The sequence below is a fragment of the Manis pentadactyla genome, chromosome 8 (genome assembly GCF_030020395.1).
Source record: "Manis pentadactyla isolate mManPen7 chromosome 8, mManPen7.hap1, whole genome shotgun sequence".
NCBI classification, from domain to species: domain Eukaryota; kingdom Metazoa; phylum Chordata; class Mammalia; order Pholidota; family Manidae; genus Manis; species Manis pentadactyla.
The window spans coordinates 96,402,650-96,430,591 of NC_080026.1; the positions used below are offsets into that span (position 1 = coordinate 96,402,650).

Here is a 27,942-nt window from a genome sequence, read left to right on the forward strand (position 1 = left end):
CAGTGGGACTTGGGAGGAGAGGGGTAGGGGAAAAGGAAATTACTGGTTGGAGATAGGTGTGGGGAGAAAGGCATGAATATTAGAGCAAGTCGTGGGGGTCTGTGACAAGGGGAAGAATCATGTTGGGAGTGGAACTAAGATAGTTTGACCAGGTGGCGAAAGGCCCTTGAGAGCCAGGCAGAGGAATTCGGAATTGGGCAGCAGAGCAGCTTTGGGATTCTTGAGCAGTAAATGACAACATGAAGGTGATGTTTCAGGAAGATTCGTAGCCAAATACGGGACGAATAATAATCGTGCTAGCAAAGGAAGGTGAGCTGTATTTCAAACTGATCGCCTTCATTTTCTGTCAGTGTGAATTTGCTTCAGATTGGTTCCTTATAGGTAAAAAATGTAATGGCAAACTATTTTATTTGCCTTGGAAAATTTGTTATTGCAGTATACAATGGAATTTCATTCCTATTCCTGCAGTAGAGCAGAAATGAATAAGGAAGGTGGTTTTTGGACCCAATCCAAATGTGTCAGTATCTGAATGTATCAGAAAGCATCCCTTGTGAGGTGGTCTTGTGATGTGATCTCCTTAAAAGGAGCCTAGTGGGCTTTGTCAGCTGGCAGGCAAATGATAGTTTCACTTAGAACTGTGAAGTGTTGTCGTTTCTGTCTCAGTGCTGCTCTGAACAGTCTGCTTGAAATACCCAAAACTTGGATTGATTCACCAGTTTGGACTATTTTTGAAACATATTGTAATGTCTAGGCTTACTGAATACAAGAATGTTCCTAAAATGCTATGTGAAAGGGTGTATGTACTGTTGGCAAGTCTACATGATTGCCTTAATCATATTTCCTAGAAAATTGCCTTGTTTTAATCCTTAAACGTTATTAGTGAAGCACGATTACGGTATATATTTGTATGATTTTACCTTGATTAATACTCATTTATAAAGAAGAAATTTGAAAAGGATTAAAACATGTTTGTCCTAAGTTAGATCTCCTTTGACTTAAAGTGGTAAAGTCATATTTTTAGATCACCAGGCCTTATATTTAGTCTTTTCTTTGCTTATGATCTTGAGCACTCATAATAATCTGTGATGAAATTTGTATTTTTAAACATGCTTTGTGGTGGAAGTACTCAGCATATCTCTTTTTAGTATGAATTGTTTGATCATTCCACTCAATGCTTGTCTGGGGCTAATGTGTGATATTAATGTTCTGCTTTTTTGACTCAAGTTTTTTGTGAGCCTTTTAAAATGCTATTTTAAGAGAAGATTCTGTCTCTTAACATAGATGACCAGGTTTCTGTGAAATGATCATTCACATCTGCCAGCTGACTTGCTGCATTTCTGACCTAGAGCAAGCACTCAAACTTTAAATAGTTCACCTTTGAACTCGCCACATGAAACATAGTTGGGTAGGACTTTCTCAAACAAAAATGATGTGTTAAATTTTGAGTCTCCTCAGTAAAGAACTCTGAGTCATTTTACCAACTTGCAGAAGAGTTCTAAACAGCTTGGCAGGGATTTAATCCTTGGTTTACTTGTATATCGTTCATGGTTAAGAAATTTAAAAAATGTTAAACATGTAATACTTTGGTTTCCATTGTCTACAGAGTAATCCAAAAATCACATGATTGAAAAAAACTCAAGGGGCCAAGGGAACTCATATTTATTAAGTACATATTATTGAGTACATATTACAAGTACCTGGGCCAGGTACTTCTATATTCTCATTTTCTCATATAATTCTGAGAACACCAACTTCAGGATATTAATATATTCATTTTACAGATAAGAAAGCTGAGGTTTGACAAACTAACTCAGAAAGGTTGCTCAGCTACTAAGTGGTAGGACACTTTTGCTATCGGTGGTCTTGGCTTCCAAGTCCATTTTCTTTCCACAGTCTGACCTTCTAAGAAGTCATGTAGGCCATTCTTTCTCTCTAGGCAGTACTAACTTTATACAAGTCTTTTATCCTCTAAGTATTTCCAAAGAAGGGCTATTACAGATATAATTTGTGATGTACTACAGTATCTTGCAACTCTTAAGCTGTAAAGAAGTGAAAGTCATAACATTTTAAAGTTAAAAGGAATCATTGAGATTTTTAATCCACCTGCTTTATTTATAGATGAATAGAGGTCATTGGCTGCCCCAACTATACTGTGCAAAAACAAACAGTAATTAGCCATGAGTATTCCCTTATTTATTACCTTGACTGTTCCTATATAGGTCCAGGCCCAAATGAAGAAATTTTCAAGATTAAAATTTTTTCCCACATCTGTTTAAAACATTTATTGTTCTTTCCTTAGGAGAAGCAAAAGAACCTTATAAAAATAGCCCCATTTCAAAGGCATCCTATAGTATGGGAGAATATATTTGTAAATGACATATCCGACAAGGGGTTAACATCCAAAATATATAAAGAACTTACACACCTCAACACCCAAAAAGCAAATAACCCGACTAACAAACGGGCAGAGGATATTAAGAGACAGTCCTCCAAAGAAGAAATTCAGATGGCCAACAGACACATGAAAAGATGCTCCACATGACTAATCATCAGGGAAATGCAAATTAAAACCACAGTGAGATATCACCTCACAACAGTAAAGAAGGCCAGCATTGAAAACACTAAGAACAACAAATGCTGGTGAGGATGCGGAGAAAGGGGAACCCTCCTACACTGTGGTGGGAATGTAAGCTAGTTCAACCATTGTGGAAAGCAATATGGAGGTTCCTCAAAACACTAAAAATAGAAATACCATTTGACCCAGGAATCCCACTCCTTGGAATTTACCCAAAGAATACAGCTTCTCAGATTCAAAAAGTCATATGCACTCCTATGTTTATTGCAGCACTTTTTACAATAGCCAGGATATGGAAGCAACCTAAGTGTCCATCAGCAGATGAATGGATAAAGAAGAAGTGGTACTTATACACAATGGAATACTATTTGGCCATAAGAAAGAAACAAATCCTACCATTTGCAGCAACATGGATGAAGCTGAAGGACATTATGCTCAGTGAAATAAGCCAGGCAGAGAAAGACAAATGCCAAATGAGTTCCCTCATTTGTGGAGTGTAACAATGAAGCAAAACTGAAGGAACAAAATAGCAGCAGACTCACAGACTCCAAGAATGAACTAGTGGTTACCAAAGGGGAGGGGTGTGGGAAGGTGGGTGGGGAGGGAGGGAGAAGGGGATTGATGGGTATTATGTTTAGTACACGTGGTGTGGGGGGTCACGGGGAGAACAGTGTAGCACAGAGGCGGCACATAGTGGATCTGTGGCATCTTGCTGCACTGATGGACAGTGACTGCATTGGGGTATGGGTGGGGACTTGATAATATGGGTAAATGTAGTAACCACATTGTTTTTTCATGTGAAACCTTCATAAGAGTGTGTATCAATCATACCTTAATAAAAAATTAAAAGAAAAAATAGCCCCATTTCTTGAATACGTGTTAAGAGCTGGTTACTTCAAGTTGTGTTATTCATTTCACCTCATATTGCAGGTGAAGAAGCTGAGACTAAGTTCAGTAACTTGTTGAAAGTTGCCCAGTACGTAGATGGCAGAGAGGATTCAAACCCCGAACTGACTCTGAGGCCTGTGTTCATTCCAGTATGCTAAGATTCGCTCTCACTCATTATAGAAATTTCTTCTGACAATGTAATAGTTAATTGTGAGGCTAAATGAGTGAGGTAATGTTTGTGAAAGCACCTGGAAGTAAAAACATTTGGTGATTATTAGCTTCCTTCCTTATTAGCTTCTCAAGCTTTTTTTCTTAATCATTTTCTTTACATAAACTCAGTTACTTTTTTGAGCATTTCTCACAGAAAAATTTCCCCTAATTTATTGTCTCTTGTAGTAAGACATTCCTTTTTTCTTTTAAATCATGATTGCTTGTTTTTATTTAATGCTCTTTCTGTGTCTGTTGAGATGGTCACATAATTTTTGTCCTTTATAATATGGTCTCTGGTCTGCTGTATGAGTGTAGATTTTCTGATGGTGGACCATCTTTGCATATCTAGGATACAACTTACTTGGTTGTGATTTAAAAAAGAAAATACAGTGTTATTTCAATTTGCTAATATTTTTATTTTTACTTTTATTTATTTATTTTATTAAGGTATCATTGATATACAATCTTATGCTCAGATTTCACATGAGCAACATTGTGGTTACTACAGTCCCCCTTATTAAGTCCCCACCATATACCCCATCATAGTCACTGCCCATCATCATAGTAATCCTCTCTGTGCTATACTTCCTTCCCCATGCCCTCCCCATATTATACTTTGCTAATATTTTTAAAGGATTTTGTTTCTTTGTTCATGAAGAATCTTGATCTCTAATTTTCTTGTTCTGCTTCTACCCAGTTTTGGAATCAAGGTTATTTTAATTTCATACAGTAAGATCTTTTCTAGTCTTTGAAACAGTTTATGTAAGATAAAGATTATCTGTTCTTGAAAGTTTGGTAAAACTTGCACCTAAACCTTCTGGGTCTCATGTCTTTTGCAGGAAAAGAAACTTTATTACTCATTCATTCATTGATATGAAGAGAACTCTATACCCAAGCAAAAGAGAATATACTTTTCTTTTCATGCACACATACATTTATCAAAACCAACCACTTACGTCACAAAAGAATTTCCAAGAATTGATAAACCAACCATATTTTGGGCACAATGCAATTAAATTAGAAATACAACAAGGAAAAGATAGTACAAGATTTTTTTTGAAATCTTTAAAATGTACTTCTAAATAATGCATATAGTCAAAGAGGACTTGCCAAAATTATAAAACATGCAGAGCTGAACAACTATTAAAGTATTTATAACTACTACCTACCACTTCAGCATTTTATTAAAAAAAAAAATAATAATAATAAAGGGAGAAATGTGGGATCCACATATAAATCAAGTATAAAAATCAAATGAATATTCATATTTGACCTGATTGTTTATAGTTCATAATGCGTGATCAAAACCGAAAGTTTCTGTGATGACTGCCCTTGCACTTGTTCACCATGTAAGAACTTATTCACTATGTAAGAATTTGTTCACCATGTAAGAACTTGTTCATTATACTTTAGAAGATTGGAGACTGTTGAGAATTAGGCTTGGGGTTGATTAATGATTGAGCATTGAGTCCCTTATACAGAATTTTATTGTTGTTAACAACCATTTGATCAATAAATACAAGATATGCCCTCTCAAAAAAAAAAGAAAAAGATCTAACAACAACAAAAAAAAGTACTTATAACTAGAAAATTCACAATCCCATTTACAATTTAGCCAAAAAGAACGAAATACCCAGGAATAAATTTAACCAAGGAGATGAAAGACCTGTATATTTTGTTAACTACCCTTTTTAGAATGACTGTTAGCCTATTGTTGACTTGTATTTCCAGATTTTTTTTTAAACCGTATCCTAGTTTTTGGCAGTTTTCTTCATAAGTAAAAATATTCTTTTATTGTGTCTATTCCATTTCATTTGCATTTTGGTATTTACATCTCTAACTCATTATATGCAGCAGTAGAACAGTGATGTCATCATTTTTCAGAATAAGGAGCTTCAAATAATAATAGACTTTTTTTTATTAGTTGATTAAGAATGTAAAACAACTAAAGATTCGATGAATTTGTAAATATTTTAAAATAAATTTTTGAATTGAGCAGAGTGGCACAATGGAAGCATGCTGGGCTCATAAAATAAAGTTTTGTTTTATTCACCACATTCATCACAGCATCAACATACCTTTGAAATCTGTAAGACACACTTACTTATACATTGATCTGTTTCTGCTGTAATTCTAGCATGAAATGGAGGAAGGACCATAGGAGCTGATGGGCCTGTAGGTGGTAGAGTTCTTGATTGAAACTTGCAGGCTCAGAATCTCCTCTTGCCTCTCAGGTGCTAGATTTAAACATGGGGAGAACGTTTGGACTTCATTGAGGCTTTGAGATTCAAAGGTTGTAGCTCTGCTGTTCCTTTCAAATAAGCTGCTTACCAAGATTCATGGAGCATATAGCTGTGCAGCAGTGACACTCTGAACCTTCCTCTTCCCACATGCAGATTCGCCTTCAGGTATCCCTTAGCTCTGGCAGAGTCCTGTTTTGTTTGGAGGCAGAGTCAATCTAAGCTCATCTGAAGTAAAATAATTTTTTGTGCCTGTGGTGTTTATGTGTATGTTTTAGCTTTGTTATCTCAAGGTACATGTAGCAAAAAAGAGTTTGCTGTTGCCCTTAAAGGGTTTTGAGTGTTTTGAGTATGACTCAGTGTGTTTTTTAACTTTGCTTTTGGGTGTCCAAAAAAGTGTCATAGTGTTCTGTACTAAGTTAGGAAAGGGGTAGGATTAATTTGTGGATGAGGCTGGTCGGATCTTTAAATCTGGGAGCACAGGATTGGAACAGTATGTTTTAGTGCTATCACATGCTGCGCACATGGGTGAGTTGCTGCTCTGCACTTGCCACTTGACCTAGATTAAAACTGGTCACTGTACTCTGTGTTCCTGCCTCCCTCCTAAAAACTGTTACTAAGCTTGTAGCCTTCACTCAGGCTTCTAGATGACTAATATAAAGGCTGAGCATCCTTGACCTTTCTCAAAATGGCAATGCCAGAAGCAAAGCATATTGGCTAGTACCAGGATGCCACAAAATAAATCTATTTTTTGCTATTTTAAAGTAAAATTCGTGCCAGATGGCTAATATGTGAAAAAAAAGTCTATTTTCACATTATCTCCCTGAGTCTTTTGCAATCTTCACATCTATTATTTTTTAAATCATATATATATTTAATACATATATGCTCATATATATAATTATGTATATATTTATCTACACAGAAAGATTTGGGGACAGAGTGAATTGATTATAGAGGCTGTACTTAATATTTGAGGGATACTAGAAAGGCTGAATTATCAGTTGTTGATGCCTGAAATTTCAGTGGAGCTCATTCCTCAGATTAACAATTTAAATGCGTAAAGTACCTAGTGAAGGGAGAATTCTTTGAGGTCTCAGCAGTTTTTTCACTTAATTAGACCTTGGCTAATGGTGGGTTCTAAATATGGGGAAGCAGAGAGAGTTTGAGGCCCCCTCTGAACCTCTCACTCAGGCTTATATTTATGAAGGGTCTGGACTTTAAAATTATTTTCAAATATACCACATATAGTCATAGAGAAAAAGAGGGGTCTTAAAAGAACATGTTTGTCTTGCAATTAAAATTATTAAGTGTAACCCCTTAAATATATACCACTGTTTTTATGACCCTGTTTTGGCATTTCTTTATTTTTATGTATAATGGGCTTCTCAGACTTAGAAAGTAATCTGGATCTTTCTTGATCTCTGAGAGAGCCTGCCTAGGTGGGAAGGGAAGAAAAGTCTTAAACAGTAAGAAGGGAGCAGGAAGGTCCCTGACAGTCAGTGTTGGCTATCACATAATTATGGCAGGGCCAGTCAGGTTGGAAGTGGCAGTGACAGAGATTCTGGGTGCAGTGGCTATAGTGGGCAAAGCTTCACTGACCGTTCTCTTCCTTCCTTCCGACTGTTCCCTTCCCATCTCCATGTGTTGTCTGTGCTTTGTGTGAGGGAATATGTTTGTGGGCTGATCCACTCTTTCTCTTGAAAGGACAGGTCCTAAGATGTAAACATCTGCTTCCTTAGGTGAGCTCTAGGGAAATATGACTTAACAAAAATCAGATTTTCAGGTGCTGTGCTCCATAGCACTTCATTCTTTAGCCAACAATGCATTTTTGGTGACAGTATTTAAAACTGAAATGGCTGTACCATCTAAAGTCAGGTTTTTAAGGTTAAAACAGTGAATTTAATATAGGATAATTGCCCCCCTTTCTGACATGTTTTTGGGGGTGGGGCTAAGGTTTAACTTGTTGAATGTTTTAGAGAGTTTTTCAGTTTTAACTTATGGCACAGTATATGTCTAATTAGGCCCATCAGACTGTCTCCTTTGTATTATTGTCCCAAGTACTCTCTTCTTTCCTCGGCTAAATCAGTGAGCTGGGATGTGATGATTGATTTCTACAAAAGCAGATAGAGATTACTTAGCCTCAGGATGAGTGAGGTACCTGCATTTTGTGATAGTAGACTGCTCTCCCTAGCCAGACTAGGCCTATTGCAAATGCATGTTCTTCACAGAAAAGATCCTAGAGTGTGCGTGTGTGAGTGAGAGAGAGAGCAAGAGAGAGAGAATCCACTGGAAAAACAACTCAAAGAGATATTGTGAAAAGAATCATCTTTATAAGCAGTGCTAAACTTCTGAGGGCAAGAGCAATGTTTTCTTCACTTTCTCCGTCACAGCTTTCCTAACCTCTCAGGTCAAAGTGACTACTCCCATTTTTATGTCCTCTCAGCATGTGCTGGACATACTCTAAATACTAATTTGTATTTGTTCACATGTATGTCTCCTCCTACTAAAGTGGTAACCCTTAAAGGTAGGGACTTAAAAATCTTTCTATTTCTGGGACTCATACAGCATGTGGTAGGTAGGTCCTCAGTAAGTTAGGTGAACAGATATATGAAAGAATTAAACTAAAGGAATTTAAGATTAGTAACTCACTTCTGGATACAGCCTAGAAGAAGCTTTAAAAATGGCTTGTGGCAATCAATCTTTATAATCTCTGAATCTGTTTTCCTCTTATGCTTCTTAAATAAAAAATTCAGCATATACATAAGCTTCTTGATTAGTGATCATTGAAATCACATGGAACTGGGTGGTTTGGAGCCTTTACAGCTCTTAAATTGTATCAAATTATATTGTATGTAATTCTGGAAAGAATGGATTAGTGGCTTATGACTGAAATTTATTTTGGGTCCTTTGAGGCTGTCACTGGTCCATTGATTAAAAGCATAAGAATTTTGTGTTAATTTAGGTTAAAGACTCCAGGTGGGGAGAAGCCTTAAACCTGTGCTAGTTGATTGATTTAAGGTATCCAAATCAATATTACTAATATATAGTTAAGATACATAATTATTTAGGAAATAGACCTCATCTCTACTGTCATTTTCTAAAGTGTTTTTTAAAAAATTCATATTTGTATTAAAAAGTAGAAGATCACTTTAAGAAGCCAGGCAGCTTGAATGTTTAAATAAAATCTCATTTTCTCCAGACAAGACAGACTTCTTCCTGTTTCTGACTCTGGTTAGTCATGGTGGGATTTGTTTGGCTTTTATGAATGCCATTAAGTTTTAATGTATAGATCAGATGTCTTTTTATAGAAAAAAATGGTACAGTCTCTGTTTTGGACTTATCATTTTGCCTCACAAGGGAACCATTAGTGGAGAATCAAATTGATTCCTGCAAAGCTTTTCCATTTCATCCTTTCTTTTTTGGTTTCTTTTCTCCATAATGGTATTTCTGACTTTCATTTTGTTGTTGTTGTTGTTTATTCCAAATTTGAAACATATGCAGTGACTAGATTCTTGAAAATAGGTGTGGCACAGCAGTTGTGTTCTGTGATGCTTATGTTTGTTTGCTGTAATTTTGTCAAGGTTCATATTACCTAGAAATAAAAAGAAGTTTGTGACTTTTTAAAGTTAATGATTTCTGTGGGTCAGATGATTTCATGACTGCCTGTGCTTGATGAAAATTCATTCAGCAGGTTTTTATGGAGTATTTATCATGTGTCATGCATTCTATCTGGGAATACATTAATGCACAAGATAGATGCGGTCCTTGGCCCTGCTGAGCTTCTAGTCTTGAAGATGGAGAAAGCTAAACTGAGAGGGCGTGGTAAGTCTCACAGGAGCACACAGGAGAGGTGCTTACTGATTTGGGGTGGTTACCTGAAAGAGTCACTTAAAGGCAGAGTCTCAGAGAACAAGTAGGGTTAGTTAGTCAAGCAAAAGACAGGGGAGAGAAAGAAAGAGAGGTGTTTCAGTTAGAGGGAATGGCTGTAAAAGACCTTGAAGCAAGAGATCTGTGCTCTTCAGCTAGTCATCTTCAGTGAGTCATTGGCTAGCCTAAAAAACTTCCGAAATACTTGGTTTGAATATTTATAAGTTTTCATTTAAGTATTTTTTAATCACAAGTTTAGTTGCAAAAACATATGTTTTCTGCCATACCGTGTTATATACATGTCTTAAATATGTTTCCATGTAAATTTAACTCATTTAATTTATGGAAAATCTCTGCCCTAATCATTGGCAAAGTCAGTCCTCGGTGTCTACCTAGCCCCCTGAATAAAATTAATTTTTTTTAGCTTCCTTTTTAAAAAAGTTCTTGCTTTAGTCAGTTGTCTTTTAGATGTGTTTAAATAATAAGAAAAAAAAATATTTTTGCGTTTATCTACACAATTACCATTTTGCGCTCTTCATTTTTCTCTATAAACCCAAATTTCCAACTGTTATAGTTTTCCTTTTTCCTTTTAAAAGACTTTCTTTAACATTTCTTATAGTTCAGGTTTGTTGGTAAATTTCAGTTGGATGTCAGTGTCATATGACTGTTGTGACAAACACAACAAGGTATTTTATTTTACAGGTCTGAAGGTCAGGAGTCCATGATGGGTTAGCAGAGTTGTCTTCCTTCTGGAGATTTTAGGAAAGGATCTGTTTCTTTGCCTTTTCCAGCTTCTAGAATCTGCCCAAATTCCTTGGCTTATAGCCCTGCATCACTCCAACTTTGCTTCATTATCACCTTTCTTTTTGCTTTTGTTGTCAAATCATAGTGAAAATATCTTCAGTGTGCTGTTAAAATAACTATCAACCTAGAATTCTATACTACTGAAATACCCTTTGAAGAATGAGAACAAAATAGGCATTTTCAAACAAACAAAAATGGATATATTTTGTCACCAGCAGACTCTTAGTAGAAGAAATTCTAAAGAATGTACTTCAGACAGAAGTCAGATGATTCTAGATGTAAGGCCTGAGATACAAGAGGGAATGATTAGTCAAGATACTGGACAATTTGTTAGTAAATATAAACAAACTTTGACTTATGTAACATAATAAGATAATACCTAACAAGATTTAGAGGTCTAAAATAAAAGTTACAACATTTTATATATGAAAACAATCACAAACATGAAACAAAACTTGAAAGCGATGGTATGAAGGTCAGGAAAACTGAGTGGGAATTAAGTATCCTAAGATCATTCTGCTGTTTGAGAAGGAGGTAAAAATATTGACTCTTTTTAGGCTTTTATGATGTAAGTATGCATGCTTAAAATATTTCAAATAACCACAAAAATAGTAGAAATAAAGTATATAACCTATAAAATAGGAAAAGGAATAAGAAAAAGATAGGAAAAAACCCTCAGTCTAAAAAAATGGGAAAAGGAGGATAAGGAAAGAAGAAAAAAGAAATAGAAATCATAGGAACATACAGAAAATAAATACTAAGAAAAGAAAATACTATAAATATATCAGTAGTAGCAATACATTTAAATGGGCTAAATTGTTAAAAGTTGCTTAGATGGATTAAAAATATGTGGCTATATGGTGTTTATACAATACACAAATAAAACATAAGGACACAGAGAGATTGAAAATGATACACCTGTCAAATAACATAGAGCAAGCTGGTTTGCAATACTAATATTAGATGAAATAGACATTAATAGAACAGATAAAACAAACATTTCTTGAGATTTAGAGAGGTGATACATAATGGTAAATAGGTTAGGTTACAAAAAAATATAGTACGTAGAAATTTATATATACCTAATAAACCTCAGTATATGTAAAACAAAAATTAACTACAAGGAGATATGGAAAAATCTGTTGTTTTGTTGGGAGATCTTATTACTCAGTAATTGATAGATAAAACAGACAAAAAAATTAGCAAGGATATAGAAGACTTGAACAGCATTATTAACAAGCTTTAGCTAATGGAATATGTAAAATATTTCACCTAAACATTGGAGCATACTCATTCTTTTCAAGTACACATAGAAAACTCATAAAAATTGATCATGTGTTAAACCATTAAGCTAGCCTCAGCACGTTTCAAAGCCTTGTTATCATACAGATCACTTGCTCTGGCACAGTGCATTTGAGTGATAAATCAATAATGAAGAAATAACTACAAAAGCCCCTTGTGTTTTGAAGTCTCTTATATTTTAAAATTTGCAAACAATTCCTTGTCAAAGAAATCATAATGAAAATTATTGAAAGCTGAATAATAACAAAAATGCTAACTGTCAAAATTCATGGGACCCATAAATATGAAAAAAACCCCACATACAGCAGTTTCATGAGTAACAGGGAAATGAACATTAAACTCACAATAATTTATCATTTCACAATGACCAGATTGGCAAATTAAAAATTCACAATGCCAGTTGTTTGTGAGGTTTGGAGCAATTGTGAACACTGCTGGTAGCAGCATTAAATTGTACATTCATTTTGGGAAACTGGCTCTCCCTGGTAAAGTTGAACATATGCATTTTCTGTAACCCAGTATTTCTACTACTAGATATGTGACTTAAACAGTGCATGTGCATCAGAAGCCAGTACAAGAATGTTCATAGTATTATTATTGGTACTAGTTTTAGTATATAATAGTAGTAGTAGTGTTGATATAAATACCAGTAAAAAATTACAATAACCCAGAATACCTCTAATGTCAATCAGAAGTTGAATGGGTGAATAAATTGTGGTATATCCATACAGTGGAATATGATGCAGTAGTTATAGTCATCAACACTAGGGGTCTGAAAATCATAACACTGAACAAAAGAACAGTCACAGAAGCACACATAATAGTATGATTCCACTTTTTTAAGATTTTAATGCAGGCAAAACGGAATCATATATTGCCTAGGTATGTCAATATATGTAGGTGGTAAAGGAATAAAGAAGATCAAGGAAATAATTAACATAAAATTCAGGATAAAGATTACTTCCAAAAATAAGGAGGAGAATTTAGTTAGGGTGGGGTTTCTAAAGTATGTGGTAATGTTTCATTTCTGAAGTATGATTGTTGGATACATGGTATTGAATATAAAGTGTGTTATGAGTGATTTAATTTTGCAATTAAAAAAATGAAATATCCTTAACCTCATTAGTAATGCAAATTATTAATGCAAAGAGGAATGCAAATTAAAACTAAATAGAGTGAAAAGGATTTACAGAATAGGAAAATATATTTACAAATTATATATCTGATAAGGATTTAATATCCAGAGTATATAAAGAATTCTAACAACTCAACAACAAAAAGACAAACATCCTAATTAAAAACTGATCAAAGGACTTGAGTAAACTTTTCTCCAAAGAAGATATACAAATAGCCCACAAGTATGTGAAAAGATGTACATTTTTGGTTATTAAATCAAATCAGAATCACAATGGATATCACTTCTCACCAAGTAGGGTGGCCTTAGCCAAAAACAAAAAGAAAAAATAGCAAGTATTGATAAGGTTGTGAAGAAATAGGAACCCTCATACAATGCTTGTGGGAATGTAAAGTGGTACAATGGGTGTGGAAAACAGTTGGGCAGTTCCTCAAAAAGTTAAACATAGAATTCCACTCCTAGGTGTATATACAGGAGAAATGAAAATGTATGTTCATGTAGAAATTTGTAGATGAATATGTTTTTAGCAGCATTATTCGTAATTGTCAAAAGGTGGAAACACCCTAGATGTCCATCATCACATGGCTGGATAAGCACACCGTCAAATTTTCTTATATACATACAATGGAATATTATTCAGCTATAAAAAAAAGAGCAGACTACTCTTATATGATGGAAACTGGATGAACCTTGAAAATATTACGCTAAGTGAAAGAAGCCGAACACAGAAAGTCACATAGTAAATCATTCCTTTTTTTTATGGTGTATACAGAATAAGTCAATCCTTAAATCAGAATAGTAGTTTCCAATGGGGAGGGGAAAAGGGGAAAAGGGACTGATTACTTAATGGGTACAGGGTGTTTTTTGAGGGAATGAGAAAGTTTTGACAGAGAGAGGTGGTGGCTGTCCAAATTGTGTATACACTAAATATATACATTTAATTGTACCTTTAAAATAACTCATTGTATGTTATGTGAATTTCACCTTAATTAAAAAACTATATTGAGATCCAGTTAATTTTATTGGTGAAGATATTTAAGTTTAATTACACTGAATTGTTGAGACTGAGGACATAGGCACTCTCATCAATTGTTGTGGGAATATAAATTAATAACTTTTGTGGATGGTAGTATGGCAACATTGGTCAAAAATATGAATGTCTATACCTTTGACTCAGCAATTTCATATCTAGACTGTATCCTAGATGTATACAAACATACACATTTAAAAATTACATGTATTCAAAGTGATACATTGCAGCAGGTTAATAAATTATGGGCTAGAATGTAACTATACCAAAGGATGGAAGCTCTTTCTGTACTTTTATTAGAACATCTCCAAGTTAAATAAAGTGAAAAAAACACAGAATGCAGAGATTATGCATAGCATGACCCTATTTGTGTAAAAAGGATGGAAGCCTGTTTTTTTGTTTCTGTATGCATACAATGGTGTCTTTTTGGAGAGTATAGAGGAAACTTAACAACATTGGTAGCACGTAGATGATGGAATTTCAATGCCTAGGAGATAGAAGGAAGGAGATTTTTGGCTGTATGGCCTTTTAGTTTTATATGTGTGTATATTTTGTGTGATATGTGAATATACATATGTAATTTAAAATTAAATTAAAATTTTAATTAAAAAATTAAAAATGAACAGAAAACAATTAGTCTTCTAAGAGTAATCAAAAGCCACATCAGTGAAGTCTTGCTTTTCACTGGTACTTTATTATGTACTGTCTTATGTTTGTGACTTAGCTCAGTTAAGTATGCTTCTTGAGAGTTAAAACAGTGCTTTTTGCATCTTTATATACCTACTTGTGTTTCCACTTCATAAAGCTCTTTACATAGTTGAAATTCATATGTTGGTTTAATTCTCTTTATTGACAACAATACTGCTTTGTACATGTGGAGTTTTATATTATTTCATTTGATCCTCAGAATAACCCTGTGAAGTGGCTTTTATTTGCATGTGATATTTTCTGTTTTCAAATATGAATGTATAATTTTGTAATATTTTAACTTTAATATGTTCCATATCTTTATGTAAGTTATTTATTGATAACATAATGGCTTATTGAATATGAGATTAGAGGAGATGATCTGTTGGGTCCTTTTTTAGCTTTTTATGGATGAATAATTGAATGAAAGAATACATTTTAGTTGTACAGTGGGGTAAAGGAGAGTACTTGGTTTATGTGTTTCTGGGTTCCTCTTTTCAATGAGTTCTCTGAATTCCCCCCTCCAAAAAAAAAAAAAAACTCCTGGGCTGATCAGGTTGCCTATATTAAACTATATTAATATTAAACTATTAGTAACTGGTTCAGTTATGAATACCGGTGACATTTTAATTAACATAGTTTTCTAGGGCTATTTTCAAACAGTCCAATGGATTTGTCAAACAAATCCATTTAGCTAGATGAATGAGAAATGTGTGCATTACCTCATACTTTTTCTTTGTGTTTCTTCCTATTCCTTTGCTTGATCTGATTATCAAATTTTACTTAACACAGTGCTTTGGCATTTTATTTCCAGATGTTAAATCTGAAACTGTTGTCAAGGATTTCAGTTCTCTGTGTACTGTCTTTTAATGACAATATGTATAAGGTGATGAGTAAGGAAAAAAAGGAGTTACAGATACAGCAACCTGAAGTAAAAAGTGTGAGACATTTTCTCATCATTTTTTGTTGTGAAAAAAATAACAAAGAACAGGGCTTAGTGTGGTGAACGAATAATGAATATGCTGCCCTTAATTGTAGCTTTTAAAAGCTAAAGGGTCAGTTATAAGTTGGTCTTGGCTATTTACCATATAGGAAAAAAGAAGTGAATTTATGTCCACTTTCATTCTTTGCATTTGCATGTGCTATTCTTCTGCTTGGTTCTGCCAGTAAGGTTACTCCATATTCTTCCTCACAGGGTTGAGAATGCTTGCACCAAGCTTGTTCAGGCAGCCCAAATGCTTCAGTCAGACCCTTACTCAGTCCCTGCTCGAGATTATCTAATCGACGGGTCAAGGGGTATCCTCTCCGGCACATCGGACCTGCTCCTTACCTTTGACGAGGCTGAGGTAGGCAGTCTGAGGCCCATGCAGGTCTCTTCCAGAAAAAGCCTATTCTTAAAGATAACAATAGAGGTTGATGATTGTTTAGGATAAAAAAATGTTGAATAGCTACACATCTGAATTCCCATTTTTACTGCTTATTGTCATTCACTTGACAGAATACTCTGAAATGTATTTTCAGGTTCGTAAGATTATTAGAGTTTGCAAAGGAATTTTGGAATATCTTACAGTAGCAGAGGTGGTGGAAACTATGGAAGACTTGGTCACCTATACAAAGAATCTCGGACCAGGTTAGTTATCTCCACTTTTTACAATAAAATTATGGATTGTTCATGTTCGACCAAGAGAAAAGGGACATTCCCCCCTACTCTGTACAGAAGATAGACACACTAGGTTTTTAGGTGTCTGTACTCTGTTGATGGAGCTGACACTGTGCTTCTACTAAGATTATCATTGTCCCTGGAAGCTGAATCTGCTTTCTACAAATCCTGGCCCTGTCTAATGAATTAAACTAGACATTGCAAATGTTGCTGGAGAATGTAGGAAATACTTCTTTATTACAGTAATGCTTAAGGCCACCCTGAATTCTGACCTCTCCATTCCACATTACACAACATTCCTTCACAGTCTGCCAGCTGGCTTGTAGCTCTTTATTACCTCTTGGCTTGTTAATTAGCCCGCCTACTATTATGGATTCATGCCCTAGCCCCAGGCTGCATAATATAATCAGACCAAGAAGGAGAGAAGAGCTGCTGTGGCTGAATCTCATCCTGAAAAGATTGTTCAGTCACCTGAGAATTTAATATTCAAAATACATGAACAGATACCAGCTTTTGATGTTCTAGACCTATAACATGAGCCTGAGGGTCCTAGAACTTGAGAGAACTAGAGCCAATGACAGACAACACGCATCAGATGTTTAACTTGTCAGTATTAAAGATCACTATCACCTTATAAAATTCTGTTGTTTTCTGTGAAATGATTTTTAATTAACAGCCTCTTCATGAGGTTCCAGTGCAGTCATTCTGTAAGCTTATGGCAGTTCAGAATTTATCTGAGTCATCACTGAAGATTATCAAGAAATGGCTTTAGATCACTGCTCTTTAAATTTCCTCATGGCACTGGGAAAGTTTTTTATTTTTTCAAATGAAATCTTATGCAGAATCCCCAAAATATAGAAGACAAAAATGGGGCTACTTTGGAAGAAGCAGGGGAAGCCCTACCTTTTCTACCTCCCTTGAGTACCTTTTGACGATCTGTGAAAGTACTTAAGAAATCCTTTTGAAACTCAAAGCTTCAGAGAATCACATAGCACCTTTGAATAGCAACCAAAGTAAGCAAAATGTGCTAGCAGGCCGATTCCAAAATACCAGGTGCTTTCACATGCTGTCATCACTATACTTATTTTTATAATATTTCTATTTGTTTTTAATTATAAAAGTAGTATATGCTTATTTTGGACAAATTGAAAACTACAGAAAAATAAAAAGATGAAAACAAAACACATTATTGTAGTTCTTAAGATTTTTTTTCAGCCACTGTTTTTTCAGCACTGGGCTCACACGAGATTCTTACATAGGTGGGCACAGTGGCCAGGCATAAAGCATGAAACCTGTACCTGGTAGACAGGCAAGATATTTTTCCCCACTCGTGAATTAATTTTTATAAGTATATGCTTACTCACTTCAATATTTTTAAGTATTTGTGAGTGTATTTGTCAAATGTGTGAAAATTATGTCACGTTTAGGATTTACATTTAATATATTACTTTAATGAAAAGAATAAAGTTGCATGAAGTTAGGGCTGTCATGGAAAATGATGTATCTTGAATGCTAGAGAGTTCAGTGATGTATCTATTGATTAAATAAGGCAGTCAGTTTGGACTTGCATAGTAATTTATAATGGATTTAGGCTCAGAAAGTCAGACTCTGGTCGTCTCACCACTCCCCCTGCACAATTTATCTCTCGTGCTCCAGGAATGACTAAGATGGCCAAGATGATCGACGAGAGGCAGCAGGAGCTGACGCACCAGGAGCACCGAGTGATGTTGGTGAACTCCATGAACACCGTCAAAGAGTTGCTGCCAGTTCTCATTTCGGGTATTTTCTGCCTATACTTTATCTCACAGAGGAAAAAAAGTTCACATGTTCCAAACCCTGATGTTCGTTTTCTTTTGCTGCCGAGTTGTGTGTCTTTCAGCCTGGGTGACAGTGAGGCCTGATTGATTGGGTGTGACTTGATGATGACCACCGATTGGCTAAGAACCAGTATTTGTCTTCTCTGAGGCTCTCTCTCTGCTGCTATTTGTTGGACACTGACATTGCTGTTGTCCAGTTCTGTTTTCCTGAAGTCTAATAGGCCCTTTATCTGGGAGGTGGAATGCCCTGAAGAAGCTTTAGTTTTGGACATAGGAATTTTGACACCTTCATTTGTGTTATGAAAAAAACAGGAGCTGGACTGGATATTATGGAGCATTGTATGATAAAGAAGTGAATCCAGAGCCCTTTTCAGTGTTATGTTAACAGTTTTTTCTAAAAGTTATGTAACTGTTTTCTACATTGTAGAGTGGGTCTCCACCAACTGGGACCACTTTCCCATTGGGCAGAGCCCAGAAATACAAACATTGTGGATGTTCTCTCAATTAGCAAAAGGGATTTGTACTTACTGAGTATCTAGTATATACCAGACACCTCATGGTTTATGTAAGTTATCTTGATCAAGTTGCAGGTTAAGTAATTTAACTCTCAGAGGGCAGCTTTATTTTCAAAATCTTACGAAACCTGTCACTGATTCTCATCTCCTGCCTGTCTGCTTTGGCATTTCAGGTAGTAGCTGAAAAAGGAGATTTGAGTGTAAGAGTTCAGAAAGCCCTTACATGGACTAGAAAACAAAAATTTGTTAATAGAGTGTTATAATCTTTATGGGAAACATGTTTTTGAGGCCAACCATTCTGTGTGACAGGGTATTTGGAAGAGGATTTCTGTCTTATCTTGGTAACTCAATAGGGTGTTGACTAATTTGTGTTTTTAGAATTTTAATTATTCTATGGCAAGATACTCTCTCTAATGCTTCATATTGTTATTATTATTGTTATTATTTCTTCTTCTTCACTTTTGGGGGTTAGAAAGGTTCTGCGACATGTTGAGAGAAATCCTGGAAGGTAAACTCAACGGTTTGGAGTCTTCATGAGGATTGGTGGCAGCAGGATACAGCATTAGGGTTTTGCTGACCGTTTTTATCTTGTCCCAGTAGGCACATTTTTTAGATGGGGCCAGTGGTAGGGCCGAAGCAATACCTGATTTAGAAGAGTTTTGGATATTTTGTGATTGTAAGTCATCACTATATGCATGTTAAATTAGTTCTCTGATCATTTTGTGGTGACGTTTTGTACATTGTTTTCTTTACAATGAAGGTTGCTGGTACTGGAACTTTATTGGCAGACCTGCAGTGTTTGTTTCTATATTCTTTTTAAGACCTTAGAAGCCCAAAATCTGTTCAGAGTGTAGCACATCTTGTGTGAATGTTGTTACACATCAAGATTAAATTCCAAGCTTAGTTTCTAATCTTTTGGGTTTTTTTACAGCTATGAAGATTTTTGTAACAACTAAAAACTCAAAAAACCAAGGAATAGAAGAAGCTTTGAAAAATCGCAATTTTACTGTAGAAAAGATGAGTGCTGAAATTAATGAGATCATTCGTGTATTACAACTCACTTCTTGGGATGAAGACGCCTGGGCCAGCAAGGTAAGTATTCCTGGAGGAGAAAAAGCAAAATTATGAATTCTTCCCTCCTGGGGGCTTGATTGTCTCACATTTTATTTTGTAATTATGTGTAGCATAAGACTAGTCAGATATTATGAGAGTAATTTCTTTTTTGCTTTTGTGTCATGGGTTACTTACTGCTGTTGCAAATTTCCTTTGCTCCAAGGTAAGAACAATGAATAAGTAGGTGGGGTGAATGTTGGTTGAAGGCTGAGATATGTGGCTTTTCCTTCAAGCTGGAGTCTCACTGCTCCAGCTGGTGGAGGAATTCTGGTGTGTGTACTCCCCTGGGTGGGAGTCCTGCCTTGTATGTGGGCGGTTGTTGCTAGGTGACTAAATAGATACAGAATATGCCTGTGACTGAATTTCATAGAAAACTTTTCCTTAACCAACCTTTGACCCAGTATATCTACAAAGGAAACTGCATTTCTAGGCGTGTCCCTACATCATTCCATTTTCCCTAAGGAAAGCTTAACTAAAATACTAGGTTTCACATTTTTAGTTAGTTTGAGGGGGTCCCTTCATCCTTTGTCTAGAATGTCTAGAATTTCTTCTTGGATTCCAGAATGGGTTGGTGGCTTCCTTCTGGAGCAGTTTTGCATGCTGCTGCTCTGGTCTGCTTCTCCTTGTCCAGTGACTGTCTGGGGAAACAGACACCGGGTGTACACTTGCCTTGTAGAAGCCCAAGATACAGGCAGTAGTGGGGGGACACTGCATCCAGGATCCAGCTTCCCCACACATCACCCAGTTGTCTCCAGGGCCACCCCACAGGCTGGTAGGAGGCTAAAGAGGGGCTTGTGTTGTCTGACTTCCAGGGGGTGCCCAGTAGGAGAAGGGCTGTGTGTGTTCTCCAGAACACCTTAAGGTAAGGTCAAAGCTGGGGCCTAAAGTCACTAGCCCTCTCTCTTATTGCCCAGAAAGGACATCCAAATATTCAGAAAGAGGTGAGTCACCTTATCTGAATTATGGATTTGTTTACACAGGCATGAAGTTCTTGAACAAGTTCTAAGACTGTATTTTAAATCTATATGATAAATCATTTTAAGTCTTTGATAACTTACTCAGTTTTGCTTTTGCATTTTTGACAACTTTCACTTCCCTGTTATGACTTTTTTATCCATCTTTTTTTTTTGTTCTCGTTTGTTTTATTCTTTTTCTCACGTTTAGAAGGTAAGCTTTTTCTTGCCCTCTAGTTTCTTTTTTGCTTATAAAGAGAAAAAGCATGTCTGTGAGGTTTTCCTGTGCTGTGTGCCATGCCTTATTCTGTGTGCCGGTGTGTAACACTGTGCTCGGATATGTGTCAGAATGTAATTTAATATGGGGCTGGGGCTCTGCTGGGCAGACTGTTAGGCTCTGGCTCATATTGAGCTATTTCTTTGGGGAAAGCGAAAGGGAAGATGGCACTGTGGGCTGTCAGGCTTCCTCATCTGTGGGTGCTGCTCTCTCTCTCTCTCTAACTAGGCCCCTAAGAACTATTTTGGCCTTGTCATTCCCACTGGCATCATTTGCGGGGCAAATTTCCCCGGGTAGCTGGGTGACCCCTAAGTCATCTTGTGGCCCCTGCTCGTGGGAAGGGAAATTTCAAGCTGCTGCTGTCTGTTTTGCTTCTCCTACCGGCCTCCTTTGCAGGCTCTGGAATTTTGCCGTTGGAGATGTGTCATCGAGGTTTTATACCGTAATGAAAATGGGTAGGCTGGAAAGTTTAGACAGGCACTTGTCCTTCACAATAATCCTAGACTTCAAAATCAAAAAAGAAAAAAGTAAGGTGTATCTAAAAGTTTTTCCTAACTTCAGTCCGTGGCTCACTGCATGTTCTGCTGTCTAAGCTGTGAATCAGCTTTTGTTCTCCATGACCTCATGTTCCCCTAACTTGATCACTTTCCATATTTTCTCTCCTTTGTTCTAGAAGATGAGCAATAGTAAAAAGGAGCAGGCATTGCAACTTTAATGTTTCTCTGTTTTTGGAGGGGAAAGTCACCATTTAGTAATAAATAAGTGTTAGTGAGCTTTATTTTATGCAAGTGCTGTTCAGAGCTGCTGCTTTAAAAAGAAAACGTGGTCAGTTGAGGTTTTCAGGATGAGGCTCTTGGGAGGAGGTACAAGGGAAACAGACCTGGTCCGCACTGTGTACGGCCTTGTAGCTGTGTCAGTTTTATGCTGATCTGGAAGGAAACTGCGAAACTATCAGGATGAGAGAAAGTAAATAAAATTAGTTCAGCCAAGAGAAGCTCAAGTACACAATGACATCAGAATAAGCAAGAAATGTTTATCTTTTCTTACGCATTTACCTGGTTCAAAAGTCAAAATTCTATAAAAAGATATACAAGACAAATCTCAGTTTCATTCCCATCCCCAACCAATTTACACCCCTCTTACCCATGAAGAGTAATTAATTTTTTTTAAATTGTAAGAGTATTAAAAAAATTTCTTTACCTTGGAAATGGAAATTGGTGACTAGGACTTTGGTTATTTTTCAGTTTAGTGGCATTGTGCATCTTTCATTGCTCAGCTATAAGCAGTGAATCAATCAAACCCTGCTTCTGTCTGTGACCACTGAGTCCCCATTCTGTATAATACATATGGTATCTTTTACCTCCTCTTGACCCTACCAGTAAAGAATTAACTTTGTCTTACCATACTTGTTTCATGCTTCCCCATTGGTGCAGTTTTCTCCTGGAAAGTGATGGTTCCTCTAGAAAAGTGGGGGAAGAAAGTAAGTGGAAAAAATTCTTGGTAAAAGTACATCTTGCCAGATAAGATTTTAAAGAGGCAATGCAATAGCCGATGATTTTACCTTTTACAACTACATTCTAATTGTAGATTAACAATTTTAAAGTACTTTGACTTTAAACACTTCATTTTATTTTGAAAATAAAAATCTTCCCCTCTTTAAATCAACAATTTTTTAATAGTGATCATTAAAAATTAATTTAGCATTTTTCCTGGAATACATTATGAAACAAAAGAATTTGTGAGGTAAACACATTTCTAATTCTACCCTTTGTAAATTTAGCAATCTGTAGCCTTATTTTTGCATTTACATGACTTGTATTTTGATGCATGCTGAGAATTAAAAGGAAGTGAGAAAAATTTTAAAAGCATTTCATTGTTAAGGATTTTTGTACTCTACATCAGCATTCTAGCAACTGCACATTGTGTCATTAGATATTATCATTCAGAATTAGCTCCTGTGATGGGTCTCTTGTCACTGTGCGCCTGAGCTGCTGGTGGGTAAATGTAGGGACACACTCAAATGTCTCATACAGAAGATTGCTGTATTCTACCAAAGAAGGAAATATTGATTAGAACATGGGATCCTGTAATATTTGCCCTTACTGTAGTCTATTTTAGGGTTGATTTTATTTCATTAAAAAAAAAATTAGGTTGTGAGTTTTTTAAGAGTGTTCTAATATTTTTCTTTAGAAGCTAATACAACAAAAGATTTCTCTCTTAGTGTTTGAGATAGTTAATTCATGCATTTATGATATTTTATCCCCTCCCCCTCAAAAGAGAAAAGCCCAAAATGTTAGTGAGATTTGACGTTTCCCTTGTGATCCAAGTGATCTTTTAGTTGGTCCATCTGATTGTCCGTGTGTAAGTGGCATAGAGCTTTAGAGTTGGAAAGATATTCTTAGAGATGAGGAACTGAAGCCTGGCAGGGTAACTTGCCTGAAGCCTCAGGGCTAGATGCCTTTCTTGCATTGCTTAAATGTAGTTTTTGTAAGACTGTTTTACTGTCCCGCCTTTTCTTTCCAGAAACATCTTTGTTTAAAACAGTGATTTGGGGGTGGAAATGTGGTCAAGAATGGAATAGAGTGGGAAGGGGAGGTGTTAATGGAAAGGGGAAAGCAGGTTGGGAAGTGAATGAGAGAGGTTTCTGCCCCATATTTAAAATTTTCAAGAGCCTGGTATTGCAGGACCTCACTTTTCCTGCCGCAGTTCCTCTTGATTGTCTGTAGGAAGGACTTAGTGGCTCACAGTAGTATTCAGTGTTCTTTATGTCCAAATCTATGTTAAATTTTAGGAGTGTTTCAGTTCCTGGAAAAGCACGGAAAAAGGAGTTCTTTTAGATTGTGCTTCCACTTTTTGGTGTGTGTGTGGGAATGCCAAGGCACTGTTCTTTTTAAATTTAAAATCTGATCTCATATGAGTTTTATGGTAAAAGGGACCCCAGCAGGAGGGGACCAGGCCCCTGTCTCTGTCCTTGCTGGGTGACTGCTCTTTTTCACACACACTCATTAAAAAAACAAAACAAAACGAAACAGAAAAACCCAGAGAAGAGATTAGTGGAGACTTTTCTTTTTCCCAGATTTAAGAGATTTATAGAGAAAAGTACTCAAATGCAGGGGTAGTTTTTTTTCTCTTCTATTTCATACCCACGTGGTACTCTGGGTATTTAGGCTTACATGACAAGGTTTAACTAAAAGCTTTGAGGTACACAGTATGGCTGACCACAAGTTTTCACTCTTCATAAATACATCTCAAAATTGACTTTTAGTCTTCGTTGTTCAGTGAATTTGTTTGTATCATATCCAGGGTTAATATACTTCTCATATTGCTTATGACAATTCTGTCAATTCCATAATAAATCCTGCCTTTCAAAGGAAATATATGTGAGATTCTTAGGAGACAAAAATATTTGTTCTCATAGACATTTTTGTTTTTAATAAAACGTTAAAATACATTGTATTTAAATAATTATTTGAAACTTGCCCTATTCCAGAAGGCATATAAGGTGACCTTTTCAGTGACTTTTAAATATGCAAAATTATCTAAAATCCATGCTATTAAAAACTTCGGTAACTACTAAAATTCACAGTTTAAAAATGGAGCCTCATTTCAGATTTACCATTGATTCTTTTTAGGGGAAAATGAGCATGTCTTAATTTTAATTTCTTGATCTTGTCGCCTTGCGACTTTCTGATAATTAGATTCTTTCCTTCAAGTGTGGTGGCCATTTATGTTTTAATTAGGGAGAAAAAAACAATGTTTTTGAGGATATGGAAGAGAATAAAGCCAGTTTTTCCATTGCATTTGAAGTCATTTTTGAGCAATGGAGAAAAAAGTCATTTAGGTTAGTGAGGATTATGAATTTGGTTTCTAGAGCTTGTATTCTGGGGCAGTGTTAAGCAAAGTCAAAATCGGCAAGGCAAAGATATGCTGACTATTATAGAAGGTTAATGGACATTTTGGCAACTCTCTTCGGTAAAAGAAAAAAAAATTATTGAATTTCATCTAATATAAAATAATGAGGTTTGATGTCAACTGAGATCAGATTGGGTTTCTAGGACTGAGCCCATATTTCTTAATTTGTAAAATTAATTACACTTGAATTTGAGGTTCAGTGAAGTAATGAGGGGAAAAAATGCTTAAAACAGAACCTAACATGCAGGAAATGCTGTTTCCTAGCTAGTAGCCTTAAGTTAGGGTAGACACTAAAAATTTTCTGATCTTTGTTCTTGAATTTAGATTTTTGAAATGTAGTAAGTATTTTTTTTTCACTGAAAATGTAAGTGTGTTATGGCTGTTAGCAGATTTTAAATTAAGTATTTTTACTTAGATATAATTTCTCTTCTTCAGAGTATGCACAGACTTCCTAGGTGAGAGACTCTGATTTTTTTTTTTTTTAATCTGTACCTACACAAAAGCCCTGTAACTTTGTTAGACCCTAAATGGCTAACCAGCTCTCTGAGGTTGGTAGTTGCCTGAGACTCTCTTTAAAAAGGTATTGATTTGGGCCTTGCTAATTTGGAATTAAGCTAAGGCTGACTTTTGAAGACAGGATTTGCTGTACAGATTAATGTAGAACAAGATGGAGGAGGACCAGATATTTAAACCGTTTGAGAATCAAAGCATTTTAAAAGATGCCACTTGCCTATTTGCACTAATTACAAATGCATTTTGAAATAGATCCTCTTACCCCTCTACCATTTATTGATAGCTACCATTATTCCATATAACTTGATAATAAAAATTTTATTTCAAATTTTTCATAATTTAGTTCACTTCTCTTTAGTTACTGTGGCTGAGATTTTGCTATTTAGACCCTTAGGTAGCTATGGTTACAACAGAACAATGTGTATCTGTTTAGATGGGGAAGTAGGGAATCCTAAAGTTCAGAGTCCCGTAATTTGAATAGGTAGTTTGGAAAAGCTTGGGACCAGGCTGTGGACCTTAAGCCTGAGTGCCCCCAGGGCTTACTTGTGACCCAGCTAGCTTCTAGCCAGGTCTTCTTTGAAGTGGAAGTGGGGATGCTCCTGATGCCCTCATGTGGAAAAGTGGTAGTATAACACCTTAAGGAACCTCAGTTTTTCAGGATTGGAAACTGAAAAAAGTTGGAGATTTAGGACATGGTCTAGAATTATGGAGGTTTACTCTGTGCTTTGATGGAAGGACTCTGTACGAGCCAGTTCCCTAGAGCAAAAGGGAGTTAAGCTGTCTTTTCAGGTATTAAGTAAAGACTTAAGAGGTGGCAAGTGTGTCAGTTGTTAGGATGGATACAGGGGTATTTATTATATTGTTCTCTGCATTTTTCTATGTTTATTTTAAAATAAATGTATATTTTAAAAGTGACTAGTCTGTTATTTCAGTTTTCATGCTATGTTCAGGGATATTTTATGCTAGTTGTTATGAATCTTGATTGTAAACCGACTTACTTTATCCTGCCTCTTCTTCCAGGTTAGGGATGGTAAGGGAACTGAGGATGGAGAAGATGAGGAAAGGAAGATGGCAGCAGAGGCCAGAAAAGCATGTCTTTCTTGTGTTACATTTAGTGGTTTATTTGTAGAATTAAAACTAAATTGCTAGATTAATAGTTTCAACTTTTTTCCAACCAGTAATTTCAGGCTTTTCAGATTTATTATGTATAGTGAAGCATAATCCATTGTGTGTGTATTTCAAAACTAGATGTAAAAGAACTGGTTTGTGAGGTTTTCCTAAAGCTGGGAGGGCTTTGCCAGGGTTATAGTAGATGAGTATTGACGGGTGGAAAGGCTGGTAATGAGGCATGTGACAACAGGGCTTTTTCTGCTGAAGATATTAAAACATCTTTTGGCTTGAGTGACTTTACCAGTTTTCACAGTTAAGCAAGAGGGAGATCTGGAAGCAGAATAGAATTAACTGAAGAGCTGCATGCAAGGTGCTGCATTTTGACAGAAATAAGCATTATGGTGTGATTAGAGTAATTTTAAGGCTGTTGCAGGACTACATTAGTTATTGTATGTTAACGCTATAACTTCTCTCTGTCTTACTTTGATTCATGGTATCTCAATTTTTGAAAAGAGAATAATTGTGGTACTTCTCTTCAAAAGGACACTGAAGCCATGAAGAGAGCACTGGCCTCCATAGACTCAAAACTGAACCAGGCCAAAGGTTGGCTCCGTGATCCCAGTGCCTCTCCAGGTAACCCTCTGGTTCTGCTTTTCTGATTGATACAACAGAAAACTAAAAACCACACAAACAAAAGGAAAAAAGGAAGCCTCCCATAACCTCATATTCTAAGATAATCTACTATGACATTTAGGGGCATACTCCATTAGTTTTTGTAGTTTTGACTATGTGAAGCATTACTGGTCCTGTAAAGGATGAAGGGCATAGACTTACCACCTCTCATCATGGAGGAGTAAATCAAGTGGACCTGAGCATTCTTTGCCATATTATTGGTTTACCTCTAACCTGAGTCAGAAAAGTAATTATTTTAAATAAGAGCTCTTCTCTTCTAGTTCCCATTGGGCAGATTTCCATTTATGTCAACAAAGTACTAAATTAAGCAGATTAAATGATGATGTCAATAAGAATTAGAAAACAAAGTTGACATATAAAGATAAGACCCAAATGAGTTATTGGAAGTAGGCTTTATGGATTTTCTAGTCTAATATTCATTCAGTTCTACATTAATATTTGAATGAATGTGAAAAGCCTAATGGAGGTTGGAGGTGCTAAATACTATCAAATTGTTAGGATCTGTCTTCACCATCCATATTCTAACCATAAGCTGCTTGTTATCTCCAGATGGATATGGTTCCAGCTATATTTTTTAGCAATGTCTGTGGTTGAAACCTCACCCTGTGGTTGTAAGGGCATTGCTTGGCTACTAGCTA

The 27,942-nt window shown here is 36.0% G+C and overlaps 1 protein-coding gene and 1 long non-coding RNA gene across 10 annotated transcripts in view; one reads left to right on the forward strand and one right to left on the reverse strand.

The window, feature by feature from the left end:
- Window positions 1-10,413, reverse strand: part of LOC130684610 (uncharacterized) — a 92,699-nt gene extending 82,286 nt beyond the window's left edge. For 2 of the 6 annotated variants that reach the window (XR_008998947.1, XR_008998945.1), the window contains exons 1-2: window positions 6,005-10,413; window positions 5,778-5,910 (exon numbers count right to left, since the gene is read on the reverse strand). This is a non-coding gene — a long non-coding RNA (uncharacterized LOC130684610). Of the gene's footprint in view, window positions 1-5,751; window positions 5,911-6,004 lie in introns of all 6 variants that reach the window. The other 4 variants (XR_008998949.1, XR_008998946.1, XR_008998944.1 and 1 more) reach the window with 4 other exon arrangements.
- VCL (vinculin) overlaps window positions 1-27,942 on the forward strand; it is a 98,494-nt gene that overhangs the window by 40,897 nt on the left and 29,655 nt on the right. For 2 of the 4 annotated variants that reach the window (XM_036928606.2, XM_036928609.2), the window contains exons 3-7: window positions 15,937-16,087; window positions 16,263-16,371; window positions 18,058-18,180; window positions 19,665-19,825; window positions 27,151-27,244. In XM_036928606.2, coding sequence (XP_036784501.1) covers window positions 15,937-16,087; window positions 16,263-16,371; window positions 18,058-18,180; window positions 19,665-19,825; window positions 27,151-27,244 — 638 coding nt within the window. The remainder of the gene's footprint in view (window positions 1-15,936; window positions 16,088-16,262; window positions 16,372-18,057; window positions 18,181-19,664; window positions 19,826-27,150; window positions 27,245-27,942) is intronic. The other 2 variants (XM_036928608.2, XM_036928610.2) reach the window with 1 other exon arrangement.